Raw genomic sequence first — 19,459 nt, 5'->3', positions numbered from 1 at the left:
TTCTGGGAGGCCGAGGTGGGCAGATCACTTGAGGTGAGGAGTTGAGTGAGACCAGCCTGGGCAACATGGTGAAATCCCATCTTTACTAGAAATACAAAATTTGCCAGGTGTGGTGGTGCATGTCTGTAATCCCTGCTACTCAGGAGGTCAAGGCAGGAGAATTGCTTGAACCCAGGAGACGGAGGTTGTAGTTAGCCAAGATCGTGCCACTGCACTTCAGCCTGGGAGACAGAGTGACACTCTGTCTCAAAACAAAAACAAAAACAAGAAACTAAACAATTCCTGACCACTTACGTTGCTCTAGTCCTCTCTCCCACTTCCCACTATTCAACATTTAGAGCTGATATTAGGGGAAAGACAAGGAATATGTTTGTATTCTTGTTGAATACAAACATTATTCTTGAAGAATATGGGTAATAATGATACTATCGGAGAGTTGGATATACAGGCTAGAGTGCAGTGGCACAATCATGGCTCACTGCAGTCTCAACCTCCCAAGGCTCAGGTGATCCTTCTGTCCCTTACCCCCAGTAGTTGGGACTACAGGTGCTTTCCACCATGCCTAGCTAAGTAATTTTTGTGTGTGTGTGTGTGTGTGTGTGTGTATAGTTTTTTGTTTTGTTTTGTTTTGTTTTGTTTTAGTAGAGACAGGGTTTCACCATATTGCCCAGGCAGGTCTCGAACTCCTGGGATCAAGTGATCTGCCCGCCTGAGCCTCTCAAAGTGCTGATATTATAGGCATGAGCCACCGCATCTGGCCACAGGTTTTCTATATAGAGGAAACAAATGGAACTCTTAGAGTGGATGAGCTCCCTGAAGCAGAATATAAACCAGGAACCAACACAGATATCAAGCATTCTTTGTTATCATTAAGATATATAAGATAAATGAGCATGTTCTGAGATAAATTATTATTTTAAAAAGGGAAAGATGGAAGATTCAGAAGAGAAAAGTGCTATTTAATTCATTCAGCAAACATTTGTTGAATGCCTGTCAGGCTCTGAGCTTGTTACCAGTGTTTCAAAAATGGAAACTCACAATCCTTCAGGAGCTTGCAAGCATACCTACAATTATAGGATAATGTGACTGACTGACTTATCAAAAACACATAACATAGTGGTCTGGCGGCTCATGCCTATAACCCCAGCACTTTGGGAGGCTGAGGCAGGAGGATTGCTTGAGCTCAGGAATTTGAGACTGGCCTGGGCCACGTTGTGAGACCCTTATCTCTACAAAAACCAAAAAAAAATTACCCAGGTGTGGCTCTGCGTGCCTGTGGTATCAGTTACTTGGGAGGCTGAGGTGGGAGGATCGCTTGACCCCAGAAGGTGGAGGCTGTAGTGAGTTGTGATTGTGCCACTGCACTCCAGCCTGGGGGACAGAGCAAGACTCCGTCTTAAAACCAAGAAAGGAGAGAGAAAAGGAAGGGAGGAAACACTTCTACTGTATATCTCTAACCCTGTTACTTCCTAAAATTTAGTCTTGTAGCTAGCTCCACTACTCCAATAGTGTCATTATTACTGATATCCTTCAAGAATAACATTTGTATTCAACATGAAAAGAGAAGAAGTTGACTGGGCACGGTGGTTCACACCTGTAATCCCAGCACTTTGGGAGACTGAGGCAGGTGGATCTCTTGGGTCCAGGAGTTTGAGACGAGCTTGGGCAACATGGTGAAACCTGTCTCTACAAAAAATACAAAAATTAGCCTGGTGTGGTGATGCATGCCTGTAGTCCTAGCTGCTTGGGAGGCTGAGGAGGGAGGATTGCTTGAGCCCAGGAGGCAGAGGCTGCAGTGAGCTGAGATTGTGCCACTGCACTCCAGCCTGGGGGGCAGTGAGACTATGTCTCCGGGAAAAAAAAAAAAAAGGTAAAGAGAAGAGATTAAGAACAGCATGAAGTAACCTCAACATTAAAGGGGCTGGAAGAGGAAGTACTAAGAGGAGCCAGTTTAGATATAAGACGACTGAGAAGGACCTACTTACTGGAGAAGGTAGGAAGAGGAGTAAGAAGAATCTTTGTAGCTGTGGTGCAGGAGAATGTTAAATATAAGTGTCATGATACACAGAGGTCAAATAAGATGAGGACTGAAAGGTGTCCTTTGGTTTTGGCAAACTTGGTGACCTTAGTGTGATTTCTTTAGTGGAGTGGAAAGAGGTTTGGAAAGGTAGAAGTGAAGGCAAGGACATAACTGAGAGAATAGCAGACATTTCCAAAATACTGAAAGAGGAGAAAGGAAGAGCAAGTAAACAAGGGATTAAGGGAGGAGTTTTTTCCATCTAGATGGGGGAGACTTCAGTGTATTTCTATGTCTGTGAAAGAAGTGTAGTGTTCTTATGATGGGAGGGGTGGTATGAGCCCCACAATATTTACAACATTTTAAAAGGTAATAGTGAGTTTTTAAACTTACTAAATTAAAATATTAATACTAATTGTAAATTTAATTAGAAAATGTTAAGTTTTTAAAAAATATTTAGGCAGGCCATCTCAACCAAATGACATGTAAATGTGCAAATATGCCCTTAGGTCTAGAGTTTGTATAGTAGATTCTGCTTACTGTAACTACTTTGAGAATAGTGGCTTGTTTCTGTGAATAGAGTGTTCTTGTGTTTTTAAAGGAGAAATTGTGTTTAAAATTATTTTGATAGTTTTGGGGACGATAGCTAAATACCAGGTTAGAATCTTTATTTTCTGCAACGTAAGATAATCATTTTTTTGAAAAGAATTTAAGGAAGAAGCCAAGCCTCTTCAAACTAAATCACCCTGCTTAAATTTTATGACATAAAATTTCTTTCGGCTGGGTGTGGTGGCGCATGCCTATAATCCCAGCACTTTGGGAGGCTAAGGCAGGTGGATCACTTGAGGTAAGGAGTTCGAGACCAGCCTGAGCAACAGGGTGAAACCCCGTCTCTGCTAAAAATACAAAAAAAAATTAGCTGGGCATGGTGGTACACACTTGTAATCCCAGCAACTAGGGAGGCTGAGACAGGAGAATCTCTTGAACCAAAGAGGTGGAGGTTGCAGTGAGCTGAGATCACGCCATTGCACTCCAGCCTGGGCAACAAAAGCAAAACTCCATCTCAAAAAAAAAAAAGATAATGCTGTCTTTCTTTTCTTGAGATAGATGTGATGGGAAGGTTTGTCAGGAATGTTGTGGGATTTATGTGAGACAAAAGTGTAACAGAATCCTAGACTTAAAAATATGCCATCAAGATGTATGTGTATATTCATAAATATTATTTAAAGTATTTTATAACTTACAGTATATATATTTTTAACATTCATGATTTTATTTGACTTACCCAGTAATCTTGGGATGCAGTCAGAGCTCAAGGTATGGAAACAAAGCCAGACGATGACTTGACTGTCCTGGACTGTAGCTGGGGACTATAGGCATGCGCCACCACTCTTGGCTAACTTTTTGTAGAGACAGGGTTTTGCCATGTTGCCCAGGCTGGTCTCAGACTCCTGGACTCAAGCTCTCTGCCCGCCTTAGCCTCCCAAAGTGCTGGGATTATAGATGTGAGCTATTGAGCCTGGCCAGAAATTTTCAACAGCTTTTTGTTTATTGAATTTCTGTTGTGTGCTACTTACGAATATTTTTCAACATTGAGCTAAGAACCAGAAATGGTAATTCTAATACGGTAGTATTTAAATAATTAGTTACAGGATATGTGTATTGTTTTAATAGGTAGATACACAAACAATTTTTCTTAAGTTCAACCCAATTTTAGTTTTTGAGTCCTTTTTCAAGTGGTTCCACTTACAGAATTGATACTTTATGTTTTATTCTTTCCTTGAGGTCTTCAAAGAAGGGGAACATTTATTTTTTGAAATTACCATATGGACCTTTTGGTCCCTTTTATATTTCTGTCGTATATAACGGGATCTTACTTATTTGATTTTTCCTATATCTTGAGATAGTTTGCTATATCATCCTAGGAACTATTTTATTTATTTTAATTTTACTTTAAGTTCTGGGATACATATGCAGAATGTGCAGGCTTGTTGCATAGATAGACATGTATCATGGTGGTTTGCTGTACCTATCAACCCGTCATCTGGGTTTTAAACCCCTCATGCATTAGGTATTTGTCCTAATGCTTTCCCTCCCCTTGTCCCCCACCCCCCAGCAGGCCCCAGTGTGTGATGATCCCCTCCCTGTGTCCATGTGTTCTCATTGTTCAGCTCCCACTTGTGAAGAACATGCGGCGTTTGGTTTTCAGTTCCTAGGAACTATTTTATCTTTACTACTTAGTTATTTCCAATTGTATTTAAAATAGACCAAAATAATAAGAAAACAGAAAAATGGTGGAGTCATCTAGAAGGATAGTGCAATTTTGGAAAAAAAAACAACAACACTATTTTATCATCTTTCCAGAAAATATAAAAGTGTAGAGACAGTATTTTTGTAGTGTTTGCCCTCCTTTTTCTTTTTTTAAAACTTTCATTGAACACATTTGAGAATTGAGAATTTTTCATTTTCTGCTCCTAATGACAGGAAGTTTACAAGATGTTTCAGTTATTAGATGAATCAGGGGATGGTGTAAAGCCAGTGATAGTGGCACCCAAAACTGTAGTGATGTTGAAATTGACCATATAAGGGAAATCTCAGACCATGAGTTGTCAGATGACAATATCCTTGATCATTTTTCTCAAACTCAGTAATTGATAAGTGAACAAATATTTCTGAGCACAAAAAGTAAATGTGGTTTCTCATATGAGTAGTCATTCAACAGAAAGGATTTTATCATGCAATATTTTGCAAGAAGAACTTGGAGCATCTTGTTTTGCTTTAGAGACGTGTGACAAAATTCTTTTTCTTCTATATTTGACACAAAAATTTACTTGAGATAGTTCACTAGTGGACTGATGCTGAAGGTAGGTGTGTGTACCTCATCTACAAATGAAAATGGTAATTTTGAAGCAGAGAGAATGTCTGTCTCTTCCAGAAATTACGAGTTGTCAAGGGTTTCAAAAGTAAAGCGTCCTATGATACAAGTGCAAGAAGTGGTAGAAGTAAAGAAAAGCTAAAACCTATTAGAAATGTATTTGATGCCAGGCGCAATGGCTCATGCCTGTAATCCCAGCGCTTTGGGAGGCCGAGGCAAGCAGATCACCTGAGGCTGGGAGTTCAAGACCAACCTGGCCAACATGGGTGAAACCCCCTAAAAATACAAAAAATTAGCCAGGCATGGTGGCACACGCTTGTAATCCCAGCTACTCAGGAGGCTGAGGTAGGAGATTCGCTTGAAGCTAGGAGGCCGGATGTTGCATTGAGCCAAGATCATGCCACCACACTCCAGCCTGGGTGACTGTCTCATTCATAGAGAGAGAGAGAGAGAGAGAGAGAGAGATAGCATTTAAAACCAATAATCAGTACTTACAAGATGAATGTTTCTAGGATTAGGCCTGACAGTTGATGAGGAGTTAGTTACATTTGAAAAAAAAAAATAAAACCTGGCCGGGCATGGTGGCTCACACCTGCAATCCCAGCACTTTGGGAGGCTGAGGTGGGCAGATCACAAGATCAGGAGATTGAGACCATCCTGGCTAACACAGTGAAACCCTGTCTCTACTAAAAATACAAAAAAAACCCACAAAAAACTAGCCGGGTGTGGTGGCGGTTGCCTGTAGTCCCAGCTACTCGGGAGGCTGAGGCAGGAGAATGGCATGAACCCAGGAGGCGGAGCTTGCAGTGAGCTGAGATCATGCCACTGCACTCCAGCCTGACAGAGTGAGATGCCGTCTCAAAAAAACAAAAACAAACAAAAAAATACCTTTTGGCCATTCGAGGTCTAGATAACTTCAAAACCAAGTTATTATGGAATAAGAAATTGGGTTTACTCTCTTTTAAAGTCTTAATAAAATGCTTAATGAAGTTGTTTCATTGTTCTCTTATTAAAAGGGTCCATTATGATGTTTGTTTCCCCTGGTATACTGACCAATTAAACATGGACAGAAGTTATTTCTTCTCTGTCTATAATAACTCCTCCTTCTGTTTTCTCTAACGCAACACACAGTTCTTTTGTTTTTAATTTTTAGTGCGTGAGGGCAGGGCCTGTGTTTGTCTTGTTGATGGTTAATCTCCAGCACCTTACCTAGTGCCTGATACATGTAAATGTGCAATAAAATCTGTCGGACAAGTAGTTTCTTTCCTTTTTTTTGTTCCAGAAGACAGGGTCTCACTCTGTCACCCAGGCTGGAATGCGGTGGTGTGTGTGATCGTGGCTCACTGCAACCTCCACCTCCTGGGTTCAAGCGATTTTTCCACTTCAGCCTCCTACAGGCACGTACCACTATGCTTGGCCAATTTCTGTATTTTTTTGTAGAGGTGGAGTTTCACTATGTTGCCCAGGCTGGCCTCGAACTCTTGGACTCAAATGATCTGCCTGCCTTGGCCTCACAAAGTGCTGGGATTACAGGCGTGAGCCACCACGCCTGGCCGTAAACAGGTGGTTTTTTATAAAATCTTTCCTTGGTTAGATTTTTGGGCTTTTGTTAGCCAGAGTATCAGCAGATTCACAGTAGGTTTGGATTTAGTCCAGCCTTTTTTATTCAATGAGATTTACCACGTTGCTTCAATTTGCCATATATTTGGTTGTTACTAAGCAGATTACTTCTTTCTGAAATTTGAGTTATGCTATCTCTTTTTAGTAAAGAATCAGTCTTTGTTTTTAATATTCTTTTTGTTTCTTTCCTTTCTTACATCTTACCTGTCCAACATGACAAAGCTCAATTATGATGAAGTTGATCAAGCCTAAAATATTATTCCTATAATATTTAGCACATGGGATTTTTGTCAGTGGGTGTGGAAGGCAGACCATAGTTGAAAACTACATATATGAAGCCAACATGTGTTGACCTCCTGCTCACACAGAAGGTCAGCTAGCCCCAAAAATATTTTGTCCTAATAAGTAATGAAATGCTCCCCCTTTTCTTACATTATAGTAAACGAATAGACTGCCAAATTTTATACAGTCTATTTGGGCTGTCTATGAAAGATACATAGGGATCCCCAAATTGGTGAATATCATAGCTGACAAATACAGTCTAATCATGGCATATGTTAATAAGTAGATGATGGACTGTAGTTGGCCAGTGGCTTAGTCAGTAGTCATTTATTAACTAGGCAACCATTTCGTGCACATCAACTCCTCATCATGGATCCTTTGGCATTACTAAAAGTGTACTGTCAAAACCATGAATGATAAATCTGTGAACATAAAAAGGTATATTTTATAAATGATACTCTGTCCTTTATTTCCTGAGTTAACTATTTCCTACCTCTAAAATTTCCTCCTATCCTGATTTTTCTCATCAAATAGAAAAGGGATCATAAACCTTAAGATACCTGGAGATAGAAGGGCTTTCTTTTTAATAGGACATGGAGTTGAGTGACTTATGACATTGTAAAAAGATCATCATAAACTGTGTTCCTCCTACCTTCAGTGAAAGCTCTTCAGCCCTACAGAGCAGCAGAGAACTTTAGTTGAATAATTAAACTATATTTGAATAATAAACTTTATTTGAAAAATTAAACTACATTTATGTTTTATGCTTCTTTTCTCTCAAAATTCAACCAGATGAAATAATCCTAGAATTGAGGTACAAAATCGTAATCTTTAAGTGAAAATCAACCTTCACATTAAAGTAAGAATAAAAGTGGAATAGTTGTGTAGTATACATTTAGGAAAGCCTAGGATGAAAAGAGAACGATGTACTCAAGAACAGAAAAAAAGAACCACTACAGAAAATTTGTTGATGGTTAGAAAATAACAACAAACAACACTAGGTACAGAGATTACATGATCACTTATTAGACCACTAGTCTCACATTTTTACTTCTACTGTGGTGTAATACCTTTCTATTTCAGACTAATGCAAGTAATTGTTGTAAAATTCAAGTCTGAATTTCTTCAGTGACTTCTCATCACTTAAGAATAAAATCAGACTGCTTAGGTTTTAATCGTGGGATCCCTTCTTATCTATCCAACTTGGTTTTTTTTCACTCTCTCTACCACTCTGCTCTCCATCTCAAACTTTATCCTATAGTAGTACCAGTATTCACCAGATATATTGCACTTCTTCATGCTTCTTTTTAAAGTGTGGTCCCCAGAGACCTCAGCATAACTTGGAAACTAGTTAGAAATACAGTTTCTTGGGCTCTACTTCAAGGCCTACTAAATCAGAAACCCTGAGGGTAGGCTAAGCAAGCTAAGCCTTTTAGGTGATTCTGATGTACCTTAAATTTGAAAACTGCCACCTTAACCCTTTTCTTTTTTTAACCTTAGCCATTAACTACCATACTGTCAATATCACTTTTATTTGTGCAACTCTTAATCTACATCTCAAACTCTATGTCAGTCCTATTTTTTAAGTTGTATATTGGACATCTGTCCTGGATATCCTTTCAGTACTTCAGACTATCTAGGCCCTGAGCAAAATTCATTATCCATCTCCTGAAACCTACTTTACATACTGTTTCCTATTTTCTCTCAGCCTGGCAGCTTTGATTCTTAGATTGTACAATATTTTCTCATTATTTTTATGTTGTCTTGCTGCAGAGGAACAGGGGGAAAAAAGATTTTTATAAAACTGTACTAACCAAAAAAGGGTCAGGATTTTTCATGCAATAAAGTTACTATTGTTTGTAGAGCCATCTGTTAAAATGTATTTTTATCTTACTTCTTTCCTCCTTCCCTCTGCCTCTTTCCTTGCTGTATCCTTCTTTCTCTCTCAAGAACTTAGAGACTGTATTTTGAATCTTAACCTCAGTTGTGCAAGTTCTGTGGTAAAGCTGGACAGGTGAAAGCTTGTACCAGCATCAGATGTTGAAGCCAGGCAACATTTCAGATATCCCTGAATAGTTCTTACAGTAGGTTCTCAATAAATACTTTCTAAATGAGTAAGTTAGCAAATAGATGAGTCTCAAAAGACTGGGTAGATCTCCAGGGTCAAAAGAGCATAGTGAGATTGTGGCTGGAGATGTAAGAAACTTAAAGGATTTAAGCAATAAGGAGTGAGAAATTTTGATAATAAATGTTTATTAAATGAATAAATGAAAAGCTTTAAAAAACAGATAGCCATTGTCACAAATGGTTAAGTATTTCCTTCTCTGAAGGAGGAGGGATAAATTATTATTTCAGTGTAAACTTTGAAGTTTGATTTTTAGAATTCATGTTTATATGGGTACATCCCATTTAGTTTGATATACATTTAAAATAATTTCTTATGTTGATTTATGTAACAGTATTCTAATGTTTGAACATATATCTTAGACTATAAATTTTAACTGTTATAGTTTGTTCTGTTTTTGTTGAACAGGAAAAACAATGATATATACTTGAAAGTTATTGTATTATTAATTTGTTTTCATAATGTGAGATATTCTCTCACAAAGCACTTATGTTTTAAGTTATAATTTAAAATACCTTTCTTTTTAACATGCACACAGGAAACCTCGACCTGTCTCCCAGTTGGTTGCACAGCAGGTTACTCAGCAGTTTGTGCCTCCTACACAGTCAAAGAAAGAGAAAAAAGATAAAGTAGAAAAAGAAAAAAATGAAAAGGAAACAACTAGCAAAAAGAATAGCCATAAGAAAACCAGGTAAATTTGAAGAGTGTTTTGTGACATTTTTGAAATAATGAAACCATTTAATTTTTTAACCATTGATACACTAATATACACAAAGTGGAAGTAAAATATTTGGTTTCCTTTATTTTAAGGTATCAGAAAAGGTTTTACTGAATTTGAAAGATACATTGGAAATTAAACACAGAAGCCACAAATACAAGCTTAAATGTGGTGATGCTTTTTTCTTTGTACTAGATTGGAAGACATTGTGTCTGGGTGTTTTGTTTTGTTTTGTTTTCCCCTTAAGAAGAGCTGTTTGAACCAGGAGTGGTTTTCAAAATACCGAACAGATAATTGCATGGGTTTTAACCTATCAAAATGGTCATGTGTTCAGTCAGAACAATCATGATACCCTTATTAGTGTGTGTCAGTGGAGTAACAATCTTCCTTGCATGTAGCTCAACCTTAGTTTTTATCACCTTCCTCCATGGTGCAGCTATTTCATTGTTGTCTAAAACATCTATTTTAATAAAATTAATAAGCTGTCTGCAAAATTATGATACAGCTATAGAAGCACAAGTTCTACTTCTAGGCTGTCACAGTTTTTGGTCGCATTGAAGAATATTCATGAATGATTGGTTTGATTAATGTTAATGAGTTGAAACATTTTACGATGTTTTTGTGGCTGGTTACACATAAATTGCTTTAAATATGTGTATTCATTTTGTTACTTTCACCTACTTTTAGTATTTATTATATACTCAGAAATTTGGTAGAGGGAAAAGCTAGTTTAAAATTTCATTTTTTTTATGTTTAGACCAAGATTGAAAAATGTGGATCGGAGTAGTGCTCAGCATTTGGAAGTTACCGTTGGAGATCTGACAGTCATTATTACAGACTTTAAGGAGAAAACAAAGTCACCACCTGCATCTAGTGCTGCTTCTGCAGATCAACACAGTCAAAGCGGCTCTAGCTCTGATAACACAGAGAGAGGAATGTCCAGGTCATCTTCACCCAGAGGAGAAGCCTCATCATTGAATGGAGAATCTCATTAAAGTTTATTTTCTCCAGTTTCTTAGTCACTTCTGTCCTACCATGCAAATACACAGATTATGCCAAGAGGTACCACATTTTCATGACAAATACATTCATGCACAATTCATAATTTGAGTTTTACATAAAATAGAAATTTGTTAGAATTTGTTAGATTTTATTGCAACTATGCCTACCAAACATTTCCAGACTTAACATTTTGGTCTCTGCAGTTAAGTGCCATGAAAATGTGGTTGAATTATTCATTATGCAGTGTTATTGGTAAGTGTATTTTCACTTTTAGTTTAGTGAATTCTAACACATAATTCTTGAATTCTCTACTATTGGCATGTAACGAATTTAAATTTTTTATAACATAGTGCAAGCTGCCTAAATATGTATTATTTGAAAATTGTGAAACAGATAGTTATATGTATACAAGTCAAAGATCAACTTAACTATTGCTGCAACAGGTTTTTCTTAATGGTTATCCTCTTAAATACACCTGCTGGTACTTGGTGTGGTTAAATAGGAAAATTGTTATTAAATAAAGAATTTGTATGAACCTTTGCCAATGTTTTTGACACGTTTTACTAATTATTGTTCCTGAATTATGTTTCTGGCTTTATCCATTTGTTGAGGTTTTTTTGTTTGCTTATTTTTCAAAACATTCATTTATTATAATGTTTACTAGCAGACTAGTAAACAATAAAGCATTGATTATTTAGCTTTATAATTCAGGTTTAGTGCTATTGTCATTGAACACTGGTATTTTCTGTATCATATAAAACATTAAAATTCAAATAATTATAAGCATTTGGCAAAAACGAGAAAAGAAACTTGCCATATTTTACAAGCTGCAATTTAGAAAAGCTTTAACTTAATGATAGTTTTATCACTGTTTTCTTGTCCCAAACTTATCCAGGGCCATAGATGCATGAATCTAATTAAAACAGAAGTGGGAATTGTTGCACAGAAATGGGAAATAGCTAATTTTAAATCAGTCTGATTGGCCTCTTACTAAATATAACAATTCTTATGAAAATCATAGTACCCTGTTTTCAGACACAACTACCAGTTTACACATTTCTCAGTATCCTGAAAGGAAAAAAGTATAGCCCCACTTATACTATGTAAAATTACCAATAAAATATTTTTATGACTACAGATTTTGCCTTTTTGTTTATGACTATTAAGTGTTTTATTTAGTATTTAGAATTTCAACCTGGAAACCACACAGTACTTAAATTCTCCTGGGGTCTCCTGCTTTCTCTTAACGATTTGCTTAATATATATCTACCTATAGGAGACTTCTGAATTGTAAATGGACTTAAAAATAGAATGTGGATACAAAATATCACATAAGACATCATGATAACATTTGAAGAAAAAATAAAACTGTAGACCCTAACAGTTGTGATATTTTGTGGTTTCGTGTGGTAATGTAATTTTCTGTTTAATTACAGTACTTTTTACAGGCACAGTGGTACTGTCTTTTTTGTAAGATGCTAGTTGTGAAATACAATTGCATACAGTAAAAGTCTGTGATTAAAACATTTATATACCTCATTCTTTAGTGTTGTTAAATGAAAAATTAAAATTTGTGTGTGTTATAAGATACGTTCAGTGGAATACCAACTAACCAGATATGTTCCTTTAAAACACGATATTTTTGTCTTATTCTGTTTTTAACATGTTTCAAATGTTTTATATATACATTTTTGGACAGAGTAAAAATTTAAAAATGTTAATAGGGAAAATACTTAATTTTTAAGTCAAAAACTATACTTTAAAGGCATTACATCTATGATCAAATACTTTCAGAATGTATTTTAAATGAGCTGCAAGAGAGAAAAATCTGACAGGAGATGGGATTTTACCTGAATGGAGCATACTCATATTTCTACATAGGTGGGTAGATACTCATCTTTCTACATAGGCAGGAACACAGTATAGCATGGAGATTAAACATGCTAACTGACACCTCATGTTTGAATCCTGTTGTAGAATGGAAATGAGCTTAAATTACCCAAGCTTACTTTCCATCTATAAAACAGGACTAATGGTAATCACATCTAATTTATAGGGTTGTTGGGAGGATTAAGTCAATCCATGTAAAATTCTTAATTATCTGACACATACTGGTCACTCAGTAAATGTGAGCTTTTACTATTGTTATAGGTAAAATCCCATTACAAAAATACAAAAATATTTTTTGTAACAATTATTTTCATGCCCTCTTGGATGACATAAAGTAATAGTGTTTTATAGATTTCATTAAATTTTCAGTATAATATCAGATGTTTTCTCTGGACGCAGAAAGACCATCTTTCCATAATTAAAGAACCTAGTGGGTGTGCACTATGAGATTGAAGAAATGAATTAAGTCGACTAGTTTGAAAGTGTTTTACTTTTATTAATCACAGGTATCTCAACCTGCCTTTGTTTCACCCTACCTCAAATACTCTTCCACACCAGGAAAACAAATGCAAATTCCATAAATAGAACTGATGTTAAAATATGCAGAAAGATTCAGAACCTAGGTTTAGGGTACATATTTTGCTCTGTTTCATGAACTTACAAGGTGGTTTGAGCACTGGGTTCCTTTAGCCAAATTCCATACAAAAAGAACTTGGGTGTTTTCCAGCATTTATTACTTTACTTTGCTATAAGTAAGAGTGAAGATCCCGGGTGCGATGGCTCATGCCAATAATCCCAGCACTTTGGGCTGAAGCGGGCAGATATTTTGATCCCAGGGCCAGCCTGGGCAACATGGTGAAAGCTTATCTCTATTAAATATATATATATGTGTGTGTGTGTGTGTGTGTGTGTGTGTGTATTTAAAAAGTGAATATACTTTGAGGCAGAAGAATAATCTTAAAACCTTTTGTATTATACAATAGAAATAGTTAAAGGTTTTATTTTTATTAAATGCTTTCCTAAAACGATAGTGGATAATAGACAAAGCGAAACATTTAAAAAGGAAGAGAAACTTCAGCCTTTCTACGTTGATAGCATGTTTATTAACTTTTAAAGATCCTCATAGCCTAAAAGAATGTAGCCTCTGCATATTATATGCATTAATGGTAACTGATCTAGAAGTTTTTGTTTCCACTGAGGCTTTCCCCACGTGCTTTTTAAAACTTCCTACTATGGTTTGGATATGGTTTGTCCTCACCAAGATTCATGCTGAGGCCTGAGTCCCCAGTTTGATTGTGTTGGTAGGTGGTGCCTTTAAGAGATGATGAGGTCATTGCGATGGATTAAGGGCTTTCTCATGAGGCTCAGTTAGTTCTGGAATGGATTCACTCTTGCAGGAATGGATGAATTCTCACAAGAGTGGGTTGTTACAAAGTGAGGATGCTTCTTGTGTTCTGTTCTCTTTGCCCTCCTCAGTTCACCATCTGCTTTCCACCATGAGTTGAAGCAGCATGAGGCCCTCATCAGATGCCCTGCCTGATCTTCGACTCCTTAGCCTTTGCAGTCATGAGCCAAAATAAATCTCTTTTCTTTACAAATTGCCCAGTCTCAGGTATTCTGTTACAGCAAAAAAAAAAAAAGTGGATTGAGATACTTTTTTGCTCTGCAACTTACCTCTTTTCCAGAATCTTTTTAAGGACTCGATGTAGGAACTGAGCTATTTAGTAAGTCATTAGTAGAAGTTTCCGCACAGTATTTTGAAAATTAAGTGAAAACAGAAAAGTGAGTGCGTATATAAGGAAAGTAATAGTAAAAAAGCGCTTTGACTTCTTAGTACTCACCCTCTCCTGTATATCTCCAGGCACCTTCAGTTGTCTGGAACAAAGAATGTAGGAAAAACTGAAGAAGTCCAGAACAGTTACCAATGACAAAAATCACTGATTAGAATAAAAAGACAAGGTTACGGAATATATGTTGTTACTGATCATCTTTCAAAAGCAGAAGGAAAAGAATGCCCTCCCTGGCTACTGACGGTGATGAAAAGTAAGCCCCACTCCTATCACAGGCAATGAAGGACAGGGATGGAAAAAAAAAGTGAAGAAGAAGGGGAAAAAGCAAAAGTTGTGAAAAAAATTAGAAAAGGGGACACTGGGATTCAGTCTGGATAATGGTAGAATCACTAGGAAGGGAAAGAACAAATAGAACTGAACAGCACATCAGTCTCTGGTGACGTTTTAAAAACATGATAAAGCATCTTCATGATGTCTCTGTCATTAGCTAAAGTTTAGCTTGTGTTTAGTAGACTATTTACTAAGACAGCAGTATGTGTAATACAGAATGATGTTCATCAAAACCAGTTCGCTTTAGGAAACTGTCACAGAGAAGTTTTACCTTGAATTACAAGATAATTCAAGACCCACTAAACCTGTGTGTATTATTTCCACTCCTCAGGAATTCCAGTTGGGGAAGTATCTATTTCACTGGGTCCTTGCCCCAAAAAGTTCCCCCAGGGGTTTATTCTTACAACTTTAAGTTTTTTGTTTTTTGTTTTTTAAATATTATTTGGCGTGATTTACACTAGATATATGTGGCCATTTATAAGAATAAAATAAAATTATTAATTAATTTCCTGAATGCACATCCCTACCAGCCCAGATAATTTAAATGTTAAGTATGTAATGTGCAGTTGACCCTTGAACAACATAGGTTTTAACTGCGTGGGTGCACTTACACATGGATTTTCTTCCAACTCTGCCACATTGAAGACAGCAAAATCAACCATTCCTCTTTTTCCTCAGCCTACTCAATATGAAGACTATGAGGATGAAGACCTTTATGATGATCAACTTCCACTTAATGAATAGTAAATATATTTTTCCTTCCTAATGATTTAACAATTTCTCTAGCTTTATTGAAGAATACAGTATATAATACATATACAAAATATGTGTTAATCAACTGTTTATGTTATCAGTAAGGCTTCTGGTCAACAGTAGGCTTTTAGTAGTAACGTTTTGGGGAGTCAAAAGTTGTATGCGAGTTTCTGACTGCTTGAGGGTTGGTGTCTCTAACCGCCACATGTTTAAAGGTCAACTGAATTAGGCTTTGTGCTTAGCCAGTGCAGATATTCCTGTCTTTATGGAATGGTCTAATTCTGGAGCACATGAAATGCCATAAGACTAAATACTTCAATGGAAAAAATCAAGTAGCTATCTGGAAGGCTTCAGTGCTCTGGGACATGTTTCACATTCTTAGTCTCCCCTGTTGGTGGGAGTTATGGACTGTAATAGCTCTCTCACTGTTGTAATACAGCATTTTGTTGACTTTGGTTTTATTTACATCAGTATTATTTAATTCAGTGAACACTTACTGAGTATTCGGTGAACACTTATTGAATACATACTCAATAAGATGTGGAATGCACATCTTAGAGACTGTAAATTACAGTGCTGTAACTATAATAATAAAAACATGTATGAGATACGAGAGAGTGCTTGTTACCCATTTGTTTCTAGAAAATTCACCTAGGCTTAAGTATCTACTACAAGTCCACATTGAAAATGTTAGGGCCTCATCTTGATGTTTGAAGCTGATAACGTTGGGTGTCACCAGTAGTTTTAGCCAACTCTTGTTTTATTTACTCTAGCTTGAATTTTCAAAAGTTTAAGACTTTAAGCCATGTAAAGTGAGATAATTTATCATTTTCCTGCACTAATTTTTTAAAATCACACAACTGAATGAGGTCTGCTATGTCATTTTTGTAGATGAAGCAGCATATTACATCAGTCCAAAAGAAATTTTATTCAGATTTATTTCAGAAAGCTTTGCTTCACCTGAGAAATTGCCTTTTCCTTATGGACAAAGCAGATTATGAATTGCCCGAAATTTCTGCTGTAGTTGTGAGAAATCTCCTATTAAAATTGGGTTCAGGCTGGGTGCAGTGGCTCACACCTATAATCCCAGCACTTTGGGAGGCCGAGGTGGGCAGATCACCTGAGGTCAGGCTGGTTCAAGACCAGCCTGGCCAATATGGTGAAACCCCGTCTCTACTAAAAATACAAAAAATTAGCCGGTCATAGTGGCGGGCGCCTGTAATCCCAGCTACTTGGGAGACTAAGGCAGGAGAATTGCTTGAAACCAGGAGCTGGAGGTGGCAGTGAGCAGAGATCCTACCCCGGCACTCCAGCCTGGGTGACAGAGCGAGACTCCGTCTCAAAAAAAAAAAAAAAATTGAGTTCAGTTTTAATAATTATGTGGGCTTGGTTGTCTGCTTATCTGTATTCTAATGTTTTAGTATTTTTCTGTCAAAGGAAAAAGATTTAATATAAAGATTCAAGCTTCACATCATGACAAATAATAAATTGTGAAATATAATTTTTTCTTCTTCTTCTTGTATTTTTTATAAATATTGGGTTTCCCAACATTTCCCTGGCTGGTCTTGAAATCCTGGGCTCAAGCCATTCTCTTGCGTTGGCCTCCTAAAGTTTTTGGGATTATAGGTGTGAGCCACGGAGCCTGGTGGTTACTCTTTTTCTATTTTAATCTAATTTCTTATTCTTGATCTTTTTTGTATTTTTCCAGAGTTTGATTTTTATCTACTTGTTTTTCTTTTGTTCTTATAAATGGCCACAAATCCTAGTGTAAATCAGGCCAAATAGTATTTTTTTTTTTTTTTTTTTTTTTTTTTTTTTTTTTTTGAGACGGAGTCTCGCTCTGTCGCCCAGGCTGGAGTGCAGTGGCCGGATCTCAGCTCACTGCAAGCTCCGCCTCCCGGGTTCACGCCATTCTCCTGCCTCAGCCTCCCAAGTAGCTGGGACTACAAGCGCCCGCCACCGCGCCCGGCTAGTTTTTTGTATTTTTTAGTAGAGACGGGGTTTCACCGTGTTAGCCAGGATGGTCTCGATCTCCTGACCTCGTGATCCGCCCTTCTCGGCCTCCCAAAGTGGTATTTTTTTAAAAAAAAATCTTTATTTCAAGTTGTAAGAATAAACTCAGAGGGAACTTTTTGGGGCAAGGACCCAGTGAGATACATACCTCCCCAGCTGGAATTCCTGAGGAGTGGAAATACTACATACAGTTTTAGTAGGTCTTGAGATTACATCTAGATTTAAATTGGCTGACCTACCTGGAAGACGGGAGTTTGGATGAAAGCTACCACCTCATCATCATTTTGTTTTGTTTTTTTTTTTTGAGACGGAGTCTGGCTCTGTCGCCCAGGCTGGGGTGCAGTGGCCGGATCTCAGCTCACTGCAAGCTCCGCCTCCCGGGTTTACGCCATTCTCCTGCCTCATCCTGCCGAGTAGCTGGGTCTACAGGCGCCCGCCACCTCGCCCGGCTAGTTTTTTGTATTTTTTAGTAGAGACGGGGTTTCACCGTGTTAGCCAGGATGGTCTCGATCTCCTGACCTCGTGATCCGCCCGTCTCGGCCTCCCAAAGTGCTGGGATTACAGGCTTGAGCCACCGCGCCCGGCCTCATCATCATTTTTCTAATAAATCTTTTAGCAAGAAAATTCAGAAACGAAACTGGAAACCAAGATTTATTAACTTAGATTTTATGGATATTATTTTCATTATCCTCTTTTAATTCATAATAATGACGACAATAAAATGGTCCTGTGTTTACTTTTGGAGTCAGCAAGAATGGGAAGAGTTGGAAGATTATAAAACTAGTTTGGGAGAAGACTTCTAAAGGACAAACAAAATGACAGTGAACACATTTTGTTTTTTAATTTTTAATTTTTGTGGGTACATAGGAGGTGTATATATTTACAGGGTACATGAGATGTTTTGATATGTAATGCATAATAATCACATCATGGAGATTGGAGTATCCATCTCCTCAAGCATTTATCCTTTGTGTTACTGACAATCCAATTATACTCTTTTAGTTATTTTTAAATGTACAATTATGTTATCAAATAGAAGGTCTTATTCTATTTTTTTTTTGTACTCATTAACATCCTCCCCACCCCCGCCACCTACCCTTCCCAGCCTCTAGTAACCATCCTTCTACTGTCTCTCTCCATGAGTTTAACTGTTTTAATTGTTAGATCCCACAAATAAGTGAGAACATGGGATTTTTGTCTTTCTGACCCTGGATTATTTCACTTAACATAACGATCTCCAGTTCCATCCATGTTGCTGCAAATGACTGGATCTCATTTTTTTTATGGCTAAATAGTACTCCATTGTTTGTATGTACCACATTTCCTTTATCCAGTCATCTATTGATGGACATTTACATTGCTTCCAAATCTTAGCTATTGTAAACAGTGCTGTAATAAACACGGGAGTACAGATATCTCTTCAATATACTGATTTCCTTTCTTTTGGGTATATACTCAGCAGTGGGATTGCTGGATCCTATGGTAGCTCGATTTTTAGTTTTTTGAGGAACCTCCAAACTGTTCTCCATGGTGGTTGTACTAATTTACATTCCCATCAACAATGTACAACGGTTCCCTTTTCTCCACATCCTTGCCAGCATTTGTTACTGCCTGTTTTTTGGATATAAGCCATTTTAACTGGGGTGAGATGATATCTCATTGTAGTTTTGATTTGCATTTCTCTGATGATCAATGATGTTGAGCACCTTTTCATATGCCCATTTGCCATTTGTACATCTTCTTTTGAGAAATGTGTATTCAAACATTTGGCCCATATTTTGATTGAATTATTAGATTTTTTTTTTCTTACAGAGTGTTGCTTGAGCTCCTTATGTATTCTGGTTATGAATCCCTGGTCAGAGGGGTGGGTTGCAAATATTTTCTCCAATTCTGTGGGTTTCCTCATGTTGTTGAGTGTTTCCTTTGCTGTGCAGAAGCTTTTCAACTTGATATGATTCCATTTGTCCATTTTTGCTTTGGTTGCCTGTGCTTATGGGGTGTTAGTCAAGAAATTTTTCCCCAGACTAAGGTCCTGGAGATTTCC

The 19,459-nt window shown here is 37.2% G+C and overlaps 1 protein-coding gene across 3 annotated transcripts in view; it reads left to right on the top strand.

The window, feature by feature from the left end:
* Positions 1 to 11,776, top strand: part of YAF2 (YY1 associated factor 2) — a 79,011-nt gene extending 67,235 nt beyond the window's left edge. For all 3 annotated transcript variants that reach the window (XM_008002903.3, XM_008002907.3, XM_037997266.2), the window contains 2 exons: positions 9,458 to 9,610; positions 10,395 to 11,776. In XM_008002903.3, coding sequence (XP_008001094.1) covers positions 9,458 to 9,610; positions 10,395 to 10,632 — 391 coding nt within the window. In that variant the 3' untranslated portion in view covers positions 10,633 to 11,776. The remainder of the gene's footprint in view (positions 1 to 9,457; positions 9,611 to 10,394) is intronic.
* The last annotated feature ends 7,683 nt before the right edge of the window (positions 11,777 to 19,459 follow it).

The sequence above is a fragment of the Chlorocebus sabaeus genome, chromosome 11, assembly GCF_047675955.1.
Source record: "Chlorocebus sabaeus isolate Y175 chromosome 11, mChlSab1.0.hap1, whole genome shotgun sequence".
Lineage (NCBI taxonomy): Eukaryota > Metazoa > Chordata > Mammalia > Primates > Cercopithecidae > Chlorocebus > Chlorocebus sabaeus.
The sequence above is the reverse complement of the archived record's forward strand: the minus strand, read 5'-3'. Positions and strand labels throughout refer to the sequence as shown.